Here is a 15894-nt window from a genome sequence, read left to right as displayed (position 1 = left end):
TTTTCCCAACCTGCATATTGCTAGATTTTTCTAAATCAAACAGAATAAAACTGCTCTTTTAAGCATTATTTTCTTCTTTTGATCACTGATCCTTTACCAGACTGTGCCTGAAATCGTACTCCACCTCTAAGTTTCCCTGCATTAATGTTATTGTGCTGCTGTCTGTACTTCAATAACTTCTGTTTATCCAGATAACTGACCTAATACGCTTTACTATATATGCTATACTATACACATCGGGTCATCCCTGCCTTATACACCTGAGAGTGTCTCTCTCACACACACACACACACACACACACACACACACACACACACTATTCACTCTAACAAGCAGCTTTAAATTGAGATTTTAAGTCAGACTACAAACTGATCTGGATTGATATTTCAGTTTGATATAAGTCACATGATACTGCAGTAGTATTGCCCTTGTCTAAGAAGAAACGAATCGTTTCTGTGAGTCGACTTAATGTTCACCTAAAAGAGTCGGCTCGTTCATGAACGTTTTAGCCTTAAACAGATTTAATCAGCTCCAGGTTCTGCTCTTGATCAGTTCTTATTGCTTGTGTGTTTTATGCAGTATAATATTTAGTAAGCTCTGTGATCTGTTCTTATCCTCAGATTGCCAGTGCTACCACAGCTCCCACTATTCCTCCACACCTGTCTCCAGGCCTGAGAGACGTCACACTGCGCTGTCTGGAGCTGCAGCCTACTGACCGGCCACAGTCACGCGAGCTCCTCAAACACCCCATCTTCCGCCATAACTGGTAACACTGAGCGTCCAGGAACTACTGAAGCGCCTGTCCGGGTTGCCCCGTCACTGCTGTTGTCTCCTCTGCACTCGCACTAGCTCTAGCTCAGCGCTCTCACACACACACGCGCACACACACACACGCGCACACACACACACACACACACACACACACACACACACTGGGCCCTTTACTGCTGTAGCCTCAGCACATAATGCATAAGCAGCCCATCGAGTGCCTTTATAAAAGCGTCGCCATTCTGTTTCCGTGTTTAAACCGAGTTTCTGCTGCTTCTTTACTTTCAATCACAGGAAGCTGCTGAAAAGCTTTTAAAATTAAATCTCTGTAACTGGAGCAAGATTGCTTTTTTGTTTTTTTTGTTTTGTTTTTAAGTAAAGGTGTAATCATGTTTTAGCTGGTGGAAATCTTTTTAAATCTTTTGCATTTAACCGTCATATTTGTGCATTTTACTGTCAGTCCGTCGTGCTTTTCTTTTGTGACACATAAAAACACAATGAATGGGTTTCAGGGAAAGGTGATGCTAAACAGAAGCTATTTCAGCTAGCGTAAAGCTCAATGTGAATGCTTACAATTCCGGGATCTGTCTAAATCTATCTATCTGTTCTTTTCTTTTCTTTTTATTAAATCTCAACGGAAATCCCGTGTAAAAGTATATGATTTTTTTTTTATGTGTTAAAATCAGATTTAAGGATACATTTATTAGATTTCTGGGTTTAACTGAATTTTTGATATCGAGACCAGCAAATTGTTCTGAACCTCTTCACTGAACTTGTGGTGTGAAGTGACGATAAAACAGTGATTTACGGTTCACTTTCATTCGGGTTCTGTGATGTTAGCATGTACATGAGCCTTCGTTGTAAACGGTGTCATTGGCTTCAGAAGTCTTTTTCTTCCTTCTTGGTGCTGTTCAATCTGATGCTAATAATCAATGATGTTGATTTGATCTTGTTGTCATTAAGAATATCCAGTGCATGTTTTAAGAGGTCGAGCATTTCTCATTCACCTCAGGCTAAATATAAGCGCTGTCCGCTGTTTATGGTGGAGGGATTTTGCTGAGCTTCGCCTTGTTTTGCTAATCAGTGTTCTTTTGGAGGAAAAAAAAAGTCTCTCATTTTTTTTCTTTGATTTGGAACACTGAAATGTTTTTAAATGTTAAAGGTGTATGAATTATAACTCTTCAAGTGTTGGTGGTGTTCTTGTAACCTGTTAAACGATTGATGAGGCTCAATTTTGAGAATCCAATTTTTTATTTTTTTGCAAACCCCCCACCCAATCAGATAAAAGGGGTTTTAAAAAAAATTTATGATTTTTTTAGATTTTTTTTTTTTTTTTTAAATAAAGAAATATGACTTTATTTAATGCTACATTTTGTGTGGGATACAAGCTGATCAGGCGTGAAGAGTTAAGATGTAAATATATGTGAAATTTTTTTGGTAGCTAAAATTATTTTACTTGACTCCTGTATTTTTATACCACACTTTTTTCCATAAATACATATTTTTGTTTCTTCTTCTTCTGGTTTATTTTTCTTAACTTTCTCTTTAATGTCTTTATGAAAAGCTTTAAAATTATGCACTCTTGTCTTTTATATACTGGAAAGAAAAAAAACGATCAAGATTCATTCAAATTCATATAAAAAGCTAATCAGTATTACTGAAATATGTCATACCTATAATTCAATACTTCAATTGTTTATTGATTTTCTTTCTTTTTTTCTTCCTGTTATGTATTTTATTTTACACCAATAATGTTGTATTTTTTGCCCTTTTTTATGGATCAGAGCTGGACTGAAATTGTGAAATAATGCTGTTTCTTGTCACTTGGTACTTCTTTCTTTTTCTGTTTTTTTTCTTCTTCTTCTTCTTCTTCTTTTTTTCTTCTCCTCCTCTTCTTTTTCGTTATCTTTTTTTTTATATATATATTATTATTATTATTATTATTATTATTATTATTATTTTGTTTCAAGTCTATTGCTGTTTTATTCCAGTCTCTACTACCTCAGGTGTCCTATAGAGTTTCCTCTACCAAAGTTCACTTTCTCAATATATATATATATAATTATATATATAAATATATATTCTTTTGACTTTTATTTGTTTATTTTAATCTCTATTTTTCAGATTTCCAGGGCTTAGGGGCTAATTTTATATTAGCACCATTTTTATTGTGCAAATAGACTCATGAAACCTCTGGGTTAAGGAAATGGAGCGATTGGCTTAAGCTATATTCTTTCATTTTGAGCATATTGAAAATGTTGAAAGTTTTTATCCCATTGGAAACCTTTTATAACAAATTGACTTATTTTGGTGTTCGTCTTTAGCAAATAAAAATGGGAAATTGGTCTTATTTTCTTTGTACGTGCCGCTTTCTTTGTTTCACTGTGTGGATCTTTGACCTTTTGCCTGTATGTAGTACATTTCTATTAAACAAAAATTATATTTAAGGAGTAAAATGAATTCTAAACTAAATTTTGCTTAATATTTAAATCAACAGTTTAATTTTATTTTATAAAGGCTACTGAAATATTTAAAAAATCTTTACCAGGGAAAACTAATGCAAATATCTCAAATCTCATTTATATCTGATTATACAGTTCCCTTCATAATTATTGGCACCATTTATTTAAAAAAAAAAGATTTGATTTGACAAACACTGTACAGACAAACCTTTAAAACTTCTACTCAACTGAAGAAAGTATTCATTCCAACAAAAATTATTAGGCCAACGTCTAGTCATTAAAACAAACGTTAATGTTTTCTCTGAAATATGAGCCAGCATTAATGACGCCCATATATAATATTTCACATAGATGCCAACAAATTTGCCCTGTGTCTCTAGGAACTGTTTTTGCTTCTAACCATGTCCTTATTCTCTGGGGTGGTGTAAATACAAGATTGTGTACGTAAAATCCCCTTTTCTCATTCATTACGGGGGGGGGATATGAGATTTCATATCAATCATTTTAAAAATGCAAACACTGATTAAAATATCATTTAAGCACAATTAATGTCATGACTTAAATTTGCTGAAAGATTGCAAACATCTTCTGCGCTGAGATGTGACACACAATCCTCTAGTGTCTACAACCTGTTTACACATTACAGAAAGAGACTCACAAAATATTCATTTAAGGCTGCTGATTTTATTTGAGAAACCAGAATTTTTTAGACTTTTTAAAAAACGTTTAAAGAAAAAAATGTAATGAAGCTCACCGTGCATTACATCAGTATTCACTCCCTTTGACGTTTTCTACATCTTGTTTTTTACATCTTCATTCATGCCATGAACAACAGAAACTCACAAACTTCTTATTTTGTACCAATAAAACTAAATAAAAGTTTTATAGAAACAGAGGTGAATACTTGTACAATAGCATACTGTACACCTCCATAACCCCAATCTTCCCCATTTCAGTATTATGAGGGATTTTGTGTAGATTAGTCATTTATAATCCTAGTTATGTAGAAAGGTCAAAATATCACTTATTACATGAGTTGAACTATTTTATAATACACTATATTGCCAAATGTTTTGGGACACTCCTCCAAATCATTGAATTCAGGGGTTGGGCTCGGCCCCTTAGTTCCAGTGAAATGCTTCAGCTTCATACCAAGACATTTTGGACAATTCCATGCTTTTTGTGGGAACAGTTTGGGGATGACCCCTTCCTGACTGTGAGACTGCAAGTGAGGCCAAAAGTTTTGGGACATCTGCCTTTACCTGCACATGAATGTAATATGGAGTTGCCCCGCCCTTTGCAGCTATAACAGCTTCAACTCTTCTGGAAGGCTTTCCACAAGGTTTAGGAGTGTGTTTATGGGAATTTTTGACCATTCTTCTAGAAGCGTATTTGTGAGGTCAGGCACTGATGTTGGACGAAAAGGTCTGGCTCACAGTCTCCGCTCTAATTCATCCCAAAGGTGTTCTATGGGGTTGAGGTCAGTCAAGTTCCTCCACACCAAACTCACTCATACATGTCTTTATGGACCTTGCTTTGGTCACTGGTGTGCAGTCATGTTGGAACAGGAAGGGGTCATCCCCAAACTGTTCCCACAAAGAGCATGAAATTGTCCAAAATTCACTGGAACTAAGGGGCCAAGCCCAACCCCTGAAAAATAACACCTGAACTCAATGATCTGGAGGGGTGTCCCAAAACTCTTGTCTATATAGTGTCTTATCTCTTTTTTCATTAAAGATGTGTGAATATATCATTAGATTTGTAAATTTGTGAAACTTCAGGATTAACCTGCAATTCTTCATTTTGGGTAAGTACAGCAGGCTTTTTGTTGTACTCTGAAGGCTGTTCATGTAAATGAGAATGTTTCCTTATCCACTAAAATGTTATAACAGCTTCTTCATATTTTCCTCCAAATCTATATTAGTCATTCTAATTAAAACACAGATCTCAGTGAAACACCACATTTTCCCTGTCTCACAGTCAGGGTTTATGATCAAGGTAGGAAACGTGAATATCCAGCCACAACATGTTGTGAACCTGCTCCGGGGCTCGCGGATTGGCACGCGCACGTTGGGACGTAATGAATGGCGCGCTCTGATTGGTCAGCGTTCTCTCACCATACGCCGTCATTCACTCACACCATTGAACCACTCACAGCGCGGCCGGGCTTCCAGCGCTCTGATTGGTGGGTCGTAAAAAAGAGGGTGGGCAATAAACCTTGAGAATAGCGTCCGCTCAGGTGTATGTCCTCTAACGGTATATAAAAAAGACAGGACCAACATCCAAGTGTCCATCCACATCAAGACTAACACCCAGACTTTAGATCCAGAACTGAATACTTATACAGGTGTGTATTACTTTTATCGCTGTTTTTCTTTTAAATACAGTATATACAGTTAAACAGTCGTTTGTTTAATACTATAAATAAGGAAAATACAAAAATTGCATTAAACTTACAATATACAATTATATACAGTTATATGAATAACGATGAGGGGAAAAGTGAACATGATGAAACTGATCCGATATGTTCATGTATATTCATCCTGTAACTGTATAATTATAACTTCGTAACAAAAAATCTGTATGGGGAAAAAAGATATACATTAAACTTATAAATCCTCTCTAACAGCTGGAGTTGGAGTTGCAACGATCAATTTATGGCTGTTACTATTGCAAAACCTGTTTTACCTTATTATTCTTATTTATTATTATTAAAATAGGATAGATAGATAAATATGTATAAATATTTTGTTATAAAGAACAGGTATGAAAACTGGAAGAAAAAAAAGTATCAGAGCTAAATAAAATGATCCATTTCGATTATTGAAGTTTATACAGATCAACAACACAACGCCTTTTTCAACATTAATAGGTTTCCTTTTTTAAATAAACGTACAGTAATACTTTGACTTACGAGTTTAATTGGTTCTGTGTCCGAGCTCGTAACTCAATTTGCTCGTATATCAAATTAAGTTTCTCCATTAAAATGAAGTGAAATGCTATGAATCCGTTCCAGCCCCCCAAAAACAACACCAATTTTTTTTGTTACGTGTTTTTAAATAAGAAAAATGTACTTTATCAATAACAAATAATGTATACAAAAATAATACTACATAATAAAAGAGAATGTAAAGAAATAAACTGGTTTTATGAAGTGTATTTTCCCTGAAGATCAGACGAAGGTGCTGGCGGAGGAGGGGGGCGGAGTTTTTCATTTCTTGTTCTATCGCTTAACCTAACTTACTCACTACACAGTTAATGCTACAATTAGTTAAATTTAACTTACACACTTTATCGCTAAACTTAATTGCTACTTTTTTATTTTTTTCACTTCACTTAATCTTCTTCTTCACTGACTTTTCCCTTTTTCTCCACACTTTCCTCGCTTTCCCTTGCAGGGTGTTTCAATAAAAACCTGTCCAAGGAGGTTTGTTTTTTTTTCCCTCCCTTTCAAAATGTTTGGAAAATGAGTGATGAAGTGTCTTTACACAGCGCCAACGCACGACCTGGAGAGATCACCACGTGGACTGACCGCTCGCTGGGTGACCGAGTGGTGGGTGGAGTAAGCTCGCGCGCTCGTTACTCAGATCTCGGCTCGTATCTTAAAGCAAAAAATCGACCGAGCGACGGCTCGTATCTCGGAAAACTCGTAAGTTGATTCACTCGTAAGTCAAGGTTTCACTGTATAATAAAATAAATAAATAACAGTGGAGTAGCTGAATTATCTAAATAAAGAATTAATCTGGTCTATTTCAAAGACACCGTTACCATAGCGCGCTGGAGCGCGTCTCGCGCTGTTAAACCGGAAGTCGGTCCGTCCGTTATTGTTATCCGGCTGCACTATCACATGAGAGAACTGACCTTATGATCTCCGGGAAGGGGCAGAAACTCCTCTCTTTCTGACATTGAACATTTTTGTATTACATGTTTGTAAGGTAAGAAGATACACGGTTATATAAACTTTTCCGAGAAAACTGACTGTCTAGAGTCGAATTGGATTTATGAATCATTTCAGGTTTAATTTTTCCGGCTAGTTTAGCTGTGTTAGCTAGCTGTCGTCACACCTTGTCATGACACTAGCGGTTTTAACTAGAACACTTAGCTAGCTAACTATTGATATGTAGGCTACTTTACTAGTAATATTTAATGTCGTAAACTAAGTTTGGCTTTTCTTATAATGACACGTCCTGAAGCATCTTGTTAGCTGTGTGTATGGTCGAGTTTGAACATTTATCTGGTTAGGTTAACGTGTAAGCCAATTATAGGCGGGGATGTTCATTTAGCCGGCTGATTGCTGAGGTCACATCAAATCACTGACCCTTCCAGCTGGTTACTCTGACACCCTGTCACCGGGACCTACTTCATTATATTATAAGTGGAACTGCTGCTGATCGGAAGTTTCTGTAAGTTTTTTTACAAATATAAATATCCGTCTTGCAGTGGTTATGCTAGGGTTTGATGGTTTAACACACAGCTTCCCAACCCTGCAGCACGTCCTGTCCAGGTTTGGGGAGTCACTGATCCTTTACTGGCCTTTATTTTGCCATAAACACCATGTGATTAGTGGTTCGGAAGTTTAGCTGTTTCTATTCATTTCTCATGTTTTTGGTCCAAGTCACTGTCTAAAGTCAATGTTAGATTTCTCCTCACTATGCTGGATATAAAGCTTGGCCTGTATATTCGGTGTAGAGTGCAGTATAGCCAACAGTACAGCTTTTTCGGGATTGTTTTGAACAGCTTAATGTGACGGGTAACTAGGTAAAAGGTCATGGCACAGCAGCGTTTTGACCTTTAACACATTAAACCTTTAATCCTATTACAGAAGGCTTGCAGGTATTGCAGAAGTGTGCATGTGTTGCTGGATGTGCTTTCAGATATTCTGATGAAAGAATTTGTATGTCAGCAATTGCTGTTTTTGTCATTTCTGTGCAGGCGTAATCAGTTGAGCAGTGGACTTTTTCTTTTTCAGCCCAATCACAATGCCTGGTTCTCTCCCTGCGAGCTATTCGGCCACTTGGCCCAAAGATGTGGGCATCGTTGCTATGGAGGTCTACATTCCCTCCCAGTATGTAGACCAGGCAGAACTGGAGGAGTTTGACGGTGTAGGAGCAGGGAAGTACACCATTGGTCTCGGGCAAGCGCGAATGGGTTTCTGTTCAGACCGGGAGGACATTAACTCTCTGTGTTTGACCGTGGTGCAGCGGCTTATGGAGAGGAACTGCTTGTCATATGACAGCGTGGGAAGACTCGAGGTGGGCACGGAGACCATCATCGACAAGTCAAAGTCGGTGAAGACAGTATTAATGCAGCTGTTTGAGGAATCGGGAAATACAGATGTGGAGGGAATCGACACGACTAATGCCTGCTATGGAGGCACCGCTGCTCTTTTTAATGCTGTCAACTGGGTAGAGTCCAGCTCCTGGGACGGTAAACTTTGCTTACTCATAGATTGTGGCTTGACCTTGATTTAGTTATTAAAGAGCTTTGCTGAATTTAAGGAGGTTTTTTTTTTTTTTTTTTTTTTTTTAAGAATTAGGCTATTTGATTTTTCAAGGATTTAGTGCACCATCCTGAAATCATTTTATTTTAATATTAGTATTTCTATTTGCATAGTATTTATCCCTGTTGGTGTTTGTATTTGATAAATGTTTATTACATCCTGCTGCAGGTCGTTACGCTCTGGTTGTGGCTGGAGATATCGCAGTGTATGCCACGGGCAGTGCCAGGCCTACAGGAGGTGCTGGAGCAGTGGCCATGTTGGTAGGGCCTAATGCACCTCTGGCATTTGATAGAGGTATGTAGCCTTTAAAAAAAAATCCCAGCTGTCATGACCTTTGGTACACTTACGCCACTGCTCTTGTTTTGATAGGCAGATATGGTCAAAGTCAGCATGTTTTTGATATTTACTACTTGATTTCATGCCTTCAATACCACAGTGGTATCTAAGTAGTATATCTGGGGAAACAAAGCATTTTGGACTGAATGTAGTTGTTTTGTTTTTATTCCCATAAAATAGCATCACACCCTGGCTGATGCAGCTAACAATATAGTTTAGCAATTTCATTTATTACACTCTCAATTCAAACCCTGTGAAATGGATATGTAAAGGAACAGAGGAGTGCAGGTGTTGCTGAGAGTTTTACATTCAAATGGGAAGTGTGAGTCTGAATCTGGATGACCTAAAGCTCAAGATTTATCCTGCCATTTTAGTTTTGTTATTACTGATCCACATGGTGTGTGATGTTTTAAACACACCGTTTGCATGAAACTAAACCAGCTTGTAAAAAACTTCTAGTCCAAGCAGCGATTCATAATTGTGTGTCTTTTTTTTTCTTGTTTTTTTTTTTTTTTAACCTTTCTGCAGGTCTACGAGGGACCCATATGCAGCATGCGTATGATTTTTATAAGCCTGATATGGTGTCAGAGTATCCTGTAGTGGATGGCAAGCTTTCCATCCAGTGCTACCTCAGTGCATTGGACAGATGTTACTCTGTCTACCGCAATAAAATTCAGGCCCAATGGCAAAGAGGTGTGTCTTCTGATCAGAATACTGTTTCCTTATGCAAGTGCTTGATCTGACCTTTTAATCCCACTCCCTGCAGTCACTGTAGCACACTGCATTGTTTACTCACTTAAAATAAATAATAGAATTTTATTAATTCTATTCTAATTAATTATTTATTTGCATCTATTTTATATATAAATATATAAATTCTTTGTACATGTGTTCATTTCAGAGGGCATTGAGAGAAATTTTAGTCTGAATGACTTTGGCTACATGGTCTTCCACTCACCCTATTGTAAACTGGTTCAGAAGTCTCTAGCTCGACTCCTGCTGAACGACTTCCTGTCTCATCCCAACCCCAACATGGAGAGTGGGCCGTTCAGAGGCCTGGAGGCCTTCAGGTCAGTATCCATAAATGAAGAAAACTTCAGAGAGATAGAGCTATCATTTCCTGTGAGGCCCTGCTTATATAAGCTTTAATAAGCCTGTGCTTTGGGCATCCTGTAGTCTGCTTTGATCTCCAGCTTTACTGCTGTGGCTTCATGTGAAGATTAGAAGTGTATATTTAAGGGCAATTGCTATCATCATCATCTTGTGTACATGAGAGATTGAGTCCAAAGTGCAAAAAAAAAAAACATCAGTCATCAAATTAAAATTTAACACAGAAAAGCAAATATAAAGCAAGCAATATAAAGTTTATCATAAAGTGTTTTAATAAGAGCTTAATCCTGGTCAGAGCTACAGAACCAGAGCATGTGTATACACCGATACACCAATGTACACTGATCGGGTATAACACTGTGAGCAGTGAGAGGTGAAAAGAATAACACTGAGTATCTCCTCATCATGGCACCTGTTAGTGGGTGGGATATATTAGGCAGCAAGTCAACATTTTGTCCTCAAAGTTGATGTTAGAAGCAGGAAAAATGGACAAGCGTAAGGATTTGAGCTTTGAGTTTAACAAAGGGCCAAATTGTGATGGCTAGACCACTGGATCAGAGCATCTCCAAAACTGCAGCTCTTGTGGGGTGTTCCCGGTCTGCAGTGGTCAGCATCTATCAAAAGTATCCCTTAAGTACTGTAAGTCCTTTAAGTCTTGTAGATATCCTTTATCCCAGATCCTGAAGGATCTACTGCTAACATCTTGGTGCTAGATCCCACAGCACACCTTCAGGGATCTAGTGGAGTCCATGCCTTGATGGGTCAGGGCTGTTCTGGCAGCAAAGGGGGGACCAACACAATATTCAGCAGGTGCTCATAATGTTATGCCTGATCGGTGTATATGTAAAAAACTGAGGTGGGAATACTCCCTGAATGGGACACCAGGACATTACAGGAAACCTTGCACAATAATCTTGTCATGATGCTAATATTTTGTTTAGTTTTATATTTTGTACACTACCAAAGGTCCTTGTGAAATCTGGAAATGTATATTTCAGTAGTCATCTCAGATGTTTGACTGATTCTAGCTGCCTCATCACATACACAGAACCGGAATCTTATTTTTTATTTCTTTTGTCATTTGTCTAATCATTTCAATTCCCATATTATGGTTTTGCTCCAGAGACGTGAAGGCCGAGGACACGTACTTTGACCGTGATGTGGAGAAGGCCTTCATGAAAGCCAGTGCAGAGATGTTTGAGCAGAAAACCAAGGCCTCTCTGCTCATATCCAACCAGAATGGCAACATGTACACACCATCTGTGTACGGCTGTCTGGCTTCCATTCTAGCCCAGTATGTCACCTTGATTTACACGTCCAAGATCTTTTCATATCTTATGAATGCCACAGAATTGTTTTATTTTGTTAGTGATATTTTATACGTACATGTGTAGTTAAAACAAAACTATATCTAGATACAAAATTATACTAAAAATACAGGTTTTAGTACTATGCAAACATGAGAGAAAATTTATTTAACAAATTTGAGAGAACTTTATTTAACAAATTTATTATAGGACCAGAACATGAGTGCATAGCATATTGTATGGAGGTTTAAGACAGATCTTTTGTTATCCTGACAGATTTACACCTCAGCAGCTGGCAGGTCAGAGAATTGGCTTGTTCTCATACGGATCAGGCTTCGCTGCCACACTTTACTCGATCAGGGTGACACAAGATGCTACACCTGGTGCGTTCATACATGTATTCACAGCATGTACAACTTTATGGAAATCATTGACGTCATCAGTTATATAACCGTTTGTATTTGTGTGTGTGTGTCTGTATCTGTGTCACCCCCCAGGCTCTACGCTAGATAAACTGGTTTCCAGTCTGTCAGATTTGCAGGCCCGACTGGACTCCAGGAAGAAAGTTCCACCTGCTGTCTTTGCAGACAACATGAAGCTTAGAGAGGAGACCCATCACTTAGGTAAATCACAAGTCTTTATTTTTTGAAATTGTATACAGTAATCCCCCGTTTATGGCGGGGGTTATGTTCCAAACCCACCTGCGATAAAGAAAATCTGTGATACACAGACGACACCACCAAATGCTTTTTTTTATTGTTTAAGCCGTAAATGACCCTCCCACACTCTTTAAACACACACAGAAAGCATTTGCAAGCATATAGCGAGATGAATTTTGGGTAAATTGGTAGAAATATCACATTTATAGTGAGTACTGTATGTATGAAGCCTTAGAAGGTGCAGAGCGTTTGGGCGACATAATAGGGCTTGCAGAAAAAACGTAAAAATATAGCGTTCACAGAACAAACCAAAACACTCGGGACAGTGACACGCCAAGAACTGGGATGCTGGAGAATTCTGCTTACTTTTCCTCAGATATATGAACCGTGATATAGAGGGGGATTATTGCACTTCGATACTTCATTTCCAATTTCATATTACATGAACTGATGGGAAGATAATATAGGGATATTGACCTTATTTGGTTTACCCCCCACAGCAAACTACGTCCCTCAGGGTTCAGTGGACGAGCTGTTTCCAGGAACATGGTATCTAACGCGTGTGGATGAGAAATATCGCAGGTATTACGCTAGACATTCTCTGGATGAACATGGACCTCTGGAGGCAGGACTTCTAAATTCCGTGACCGCATCTGAGGTACATCAAAAAAAAATAGATGGACTTTTGACATGGTATACTGGTATGGTGATCTCACCTGATGATGTGGAAAGATCCACAATACTATACTACTACTATACACAACACAATACTAAGTTATACAATACTCTATATGAATATTAGATTAAAAATATTGCTCCTGGTTCAGTTGTAAATATTCTACAATTTTATTAAAGCACACTTGTCTACTTTTTTAAGGAATAAATACACCAGGCTAGAATGAGTGAAAATAGTGTTCTAAATCATTTTGATTAAAAAAAATCAGCGCCCTCTGTTGCCCATGAGATGAATTGCAGTTGTAAAGAAAATAGTGAAAAGCTGTCCAACCCCACCCCCCCCCCACCCCCCAAAAAAAATCCCTCCTCTCAGCAGCCCCTTTTACGCATGCATCATTAGTTGCCTTTTAAGGAAAAAGGTGAGTGACAAGCAGCTTAGCTCCGCCCCTAACCAAAAGAAATTCCTGGTCTTAGCAAGAAACATTACATGACTATTTTGTGAATTAGTTTTTCCGAAGTACATATGAAATTGAGTGTTACAAATATTAAAGCAATTTTTAAAGTTATACAAGGAGCACCATTAATACTTGCACTGCTAATTTAGTGTTTTATTTTATTAAAATATACATTTTGATATTTTTTTTTTTATTATTATTATTATTTTTATTATTATTATTATTATTTATACTGTCCCACCCATAATCTGAGGTTTTTCTGTCGAGTTAATCGAATCTAATTTGCATTTGTTTCTTATGACAGCACATCCCCAGCCCGGTGAAGAAGATGCCCCGCATCCCAGCCACAACTGCAGCCCCTGAGGCAGTAACCATTACTAATGGTGAACACTGACATTAACCTAAGTGAGGTTACTCATACTTTTGGTGACAAAAACGGACACATGAGCTGGACAAAAAAGAAAAGAGGTCAAGGCAGAGCTTTCTGTCTGAAATATTTATGAACAATGATAGATGTATTTTAAGTGTTCCTGGTTAGGACTGGTTATTCTGTCACTGTTGAAGCTGTTCTTAGTTAGAAGTTGGTGGGGTAAGAGAATGGGGGAAAGTGGGTAGTACCATCATATCAAATATGGACATGCTTTCTCCAAGAAATGAGCACAATGTGGCAAACTCGACAGATCTGCTGCTCTGAACCCATGATCTATGCACAGACAAAGGGGAATGTTTTCAAATAATCCTCAGTCTGATTTAATATCAGGTTTTTTTAAGATCTCTTGTTTGTGTTTGTGAAATGTTTGAGGGGGAGATAGTAAGAATCTCAGACCCAGCTGTGGGAGTAAAGGGATATTAGCCTTTTAATTTTTTCTAATGCTGTTTGTCAGTATGGATGCACATGTAGAGGTTTGATTTGTTTTTTTGTGCTTTTTATAATTATTTTTACTAGCCCATAAGCTTAGTCCATTGTGTCACCATGACCACTGTCATATTAGTACAGCTGAGTCAGCTTGCCCTCCAAAAAACATCTTCTCCACAGTTATAGTCTTTGCCATCTGGAGATCGCCCTTATTAAATGATTGCTACCAACCTGGGAGGCTGCTTCCTCTGTCACCACATCTTTCTCTACGGGGTAGTAATGTGCATGTAAAAGCACACTAACCTGATAAGGCGATGTTGGTCCAGCATTGTACCCAGTGACACATCCTTCATATCTTACTCCACCGTTAAAGAGAAGCCTTTAATGACTTAACGTAATGTTAAAATATTTTGGGTGGTGCATTCTGATTGAGAGACCTAGTCAATTTTGCTGCAAGATTGTGATATGTGACCAAGTAAAAACACTACCTGTTCTGTATTTATGTAAATTTAGCCTTTAAGTGACAGACAGTCGCTGCCATAGGGTCAGCTGTATCTGTAAAGAGGCAGCACTTATGTTACATGAACTGAGGATAAATTTGGCTCGGATTGAGATTAGAGTAAAATAGTCTATTATTACTGATCACCAGAGTATAACAAAGTAATATAAGTTGTTTAATAGACGTAACCGCACTGTTTGTTTTTAACACAGATGGGACCACTAAAGCAGGAAAGGATTAAGGGAAAGACAGAAGGACTCAACATTTATAAATCGGGCTCAGTGAAGCTTTTAGCACAGTTATGATGAGACAGATCTTGAGAAACTCATACTTTATTTCATCTTTAATGTGTTCTGGGTGTGTGTAGTCTCTGTTCTGTCTGTTCTTGAGTCCCTTGCCTTTGGTTTAAATTTAAATGGCTTACAAAATATCCTTTGCCCCATAGTGTGTCTGGGATCATTCTAATACTGCAGGCAGGTTTTTATTTAATGAAACTCAATGTTGAAAGAGAACTTGTTTTCAGTGCATACTAGGGCCTGACAGATAATGTCATAATGCACTTTCAAGAGTTTCTTTAAACCGTGTGGCATCGCGTTCATAAGTGCAGTTTCTCTGTAGAGCATTATCAGCATGACTTTTATAGATAACTCTGTGGAATGCCGTTGATGGTGGCGATCAGTCTGGCCCTGGCTTGCCCAACAGTGTCATTTTTCTCTTTTTTAATTGGCTCAGTAATAAAAATCTAAAATGCCAATCCTTCAGACTGATTAGAATAACTTTTGACATTTGCATTTCATTGAGAAGATTTTACTGTGTGGAAATTGTGTGGTGTCATTCAAAGTGTTTAGAGAAAACACAGAAAAATCTGGATGATGTCAAAATCAGCTAAATGTACTCTCATTTCTTTTCCTTTTTTTTTTTTAACAAAAGGGTACTAAACTGCACCTTTTCTGTTGTGGTGGCACCCTTATCTTTTGTACCTTTAAAATATATATTTTACCTGAAAATTGTACCTTTTACATTACATGAATGATTATTTATCTTTATTGTACCATTAAAAAGATCTAAGGTACATAGTTTGAGCATATAGTAGTAAGATCTGCAAGTACTATATACTTGTACTTTTACAAGCACTATATACATATATACTACACACACACACACACACACACACAAAAGAATGATGCAGTGTCCCTTTTCTTTTTTCTTTTTTTTTCCTTTTTTTTTTTTTTTTTTTTTAAGTATACATGTATGCATATGTATA

At 37.6% G+C, this 15894-nt stretch overlaps 2 protein-coding genes across 8 annotated transcripts in view; both read left to right on the top strand.

Moving 5' to 3' along the window:
• map3k1 (mitogen-activated protein kinase kinase kinase 1, E3 ubiquitin protein ligase) overlaps positions 1–3118 on the top strand; it is a 37159-nt gene extending 34041 nt beyond the window's left edge. For both annotated transcript variants that reach the window (XM_058411660.1, XM_058411661.1), the window contains exon 20: positions 621–3118. In XM_058411660.1, the coding sequence (XP_058267643.1) occupies positions 621–770 (150 nt within the window). In that variant the 3' untranslated portion in view covers positions 771–3118. The remainder of the gene's footprint in view (positions 1–620) is intronic.
• A 2315-nt stretch (positions 3119–5433) lies between these two features.
• Positions 5434–15551, top strand: hmgcs1 (3-hydroxy-3-methylglutaryl-CoA synthase 1 (soluble)). 6 transcript variants are annotated; one of them, XM_058412400.1, is made up of 11 exons: positions 5515–5577; positions 6632–6882; positions 8203–8660; positions 8902–9027; positions 9598–9762; positions 9971–10139; positions 11303–11473; positions 11763–11869; positions 11984–12109; positions 12646–12803; positions 13580–15551. In XM_058412400.1, exons 3-11 carry the CDS (start codon positions 8213–8215, stop codon positions 13667–13669), a joined length of 1560 nt encoding a protein of 519 aa, XP_058268383.1. In that variant the 5' UTR covers positions 5515–5577; positions 6632–6882; positions 8203–8212; the 3' UTR covers positions 13670–15551. The 6 variants fall into 6 exon arrangements, with proteins under 6 accessions (XP_058268380.1, XP_058268383.1, XP_058268382.1 ...); XM_058412397.1 differs by lacking the exon at positions 6632–6882 and having other exon boundaries at positions 5434–5577; XM_058412399.1 differs by lacking the exon at positions 6632–6882 and having other exon boundaries at positions 5561–5577; positions 8166–8660.
• Positions 15552–15894: the final 343 nt, after the last annotated feature.

The sequence above is a fragment of the Hemibagrus wyckioides genome, linkage group LG16, assembly GCF_019097595.1.
Source record: "Hemibagrus wyckioides isolate EC202008001 linkage group LG16, SWU_Hwy_1.0, whole genome shotgun sequence".
Classification (NCBI taxonomy): domain Eukaryota; kingdom Metazoa; phylum Chordata; class Actinopteri; order Siluriformes; family Bagridae; genus Hemibagrus; species Hemibagrus wyckioides.
Note: the sequence above shows the minus strand (reverse complement) of the source record. Positions and strands in the feature narration are given on the sequence as shown.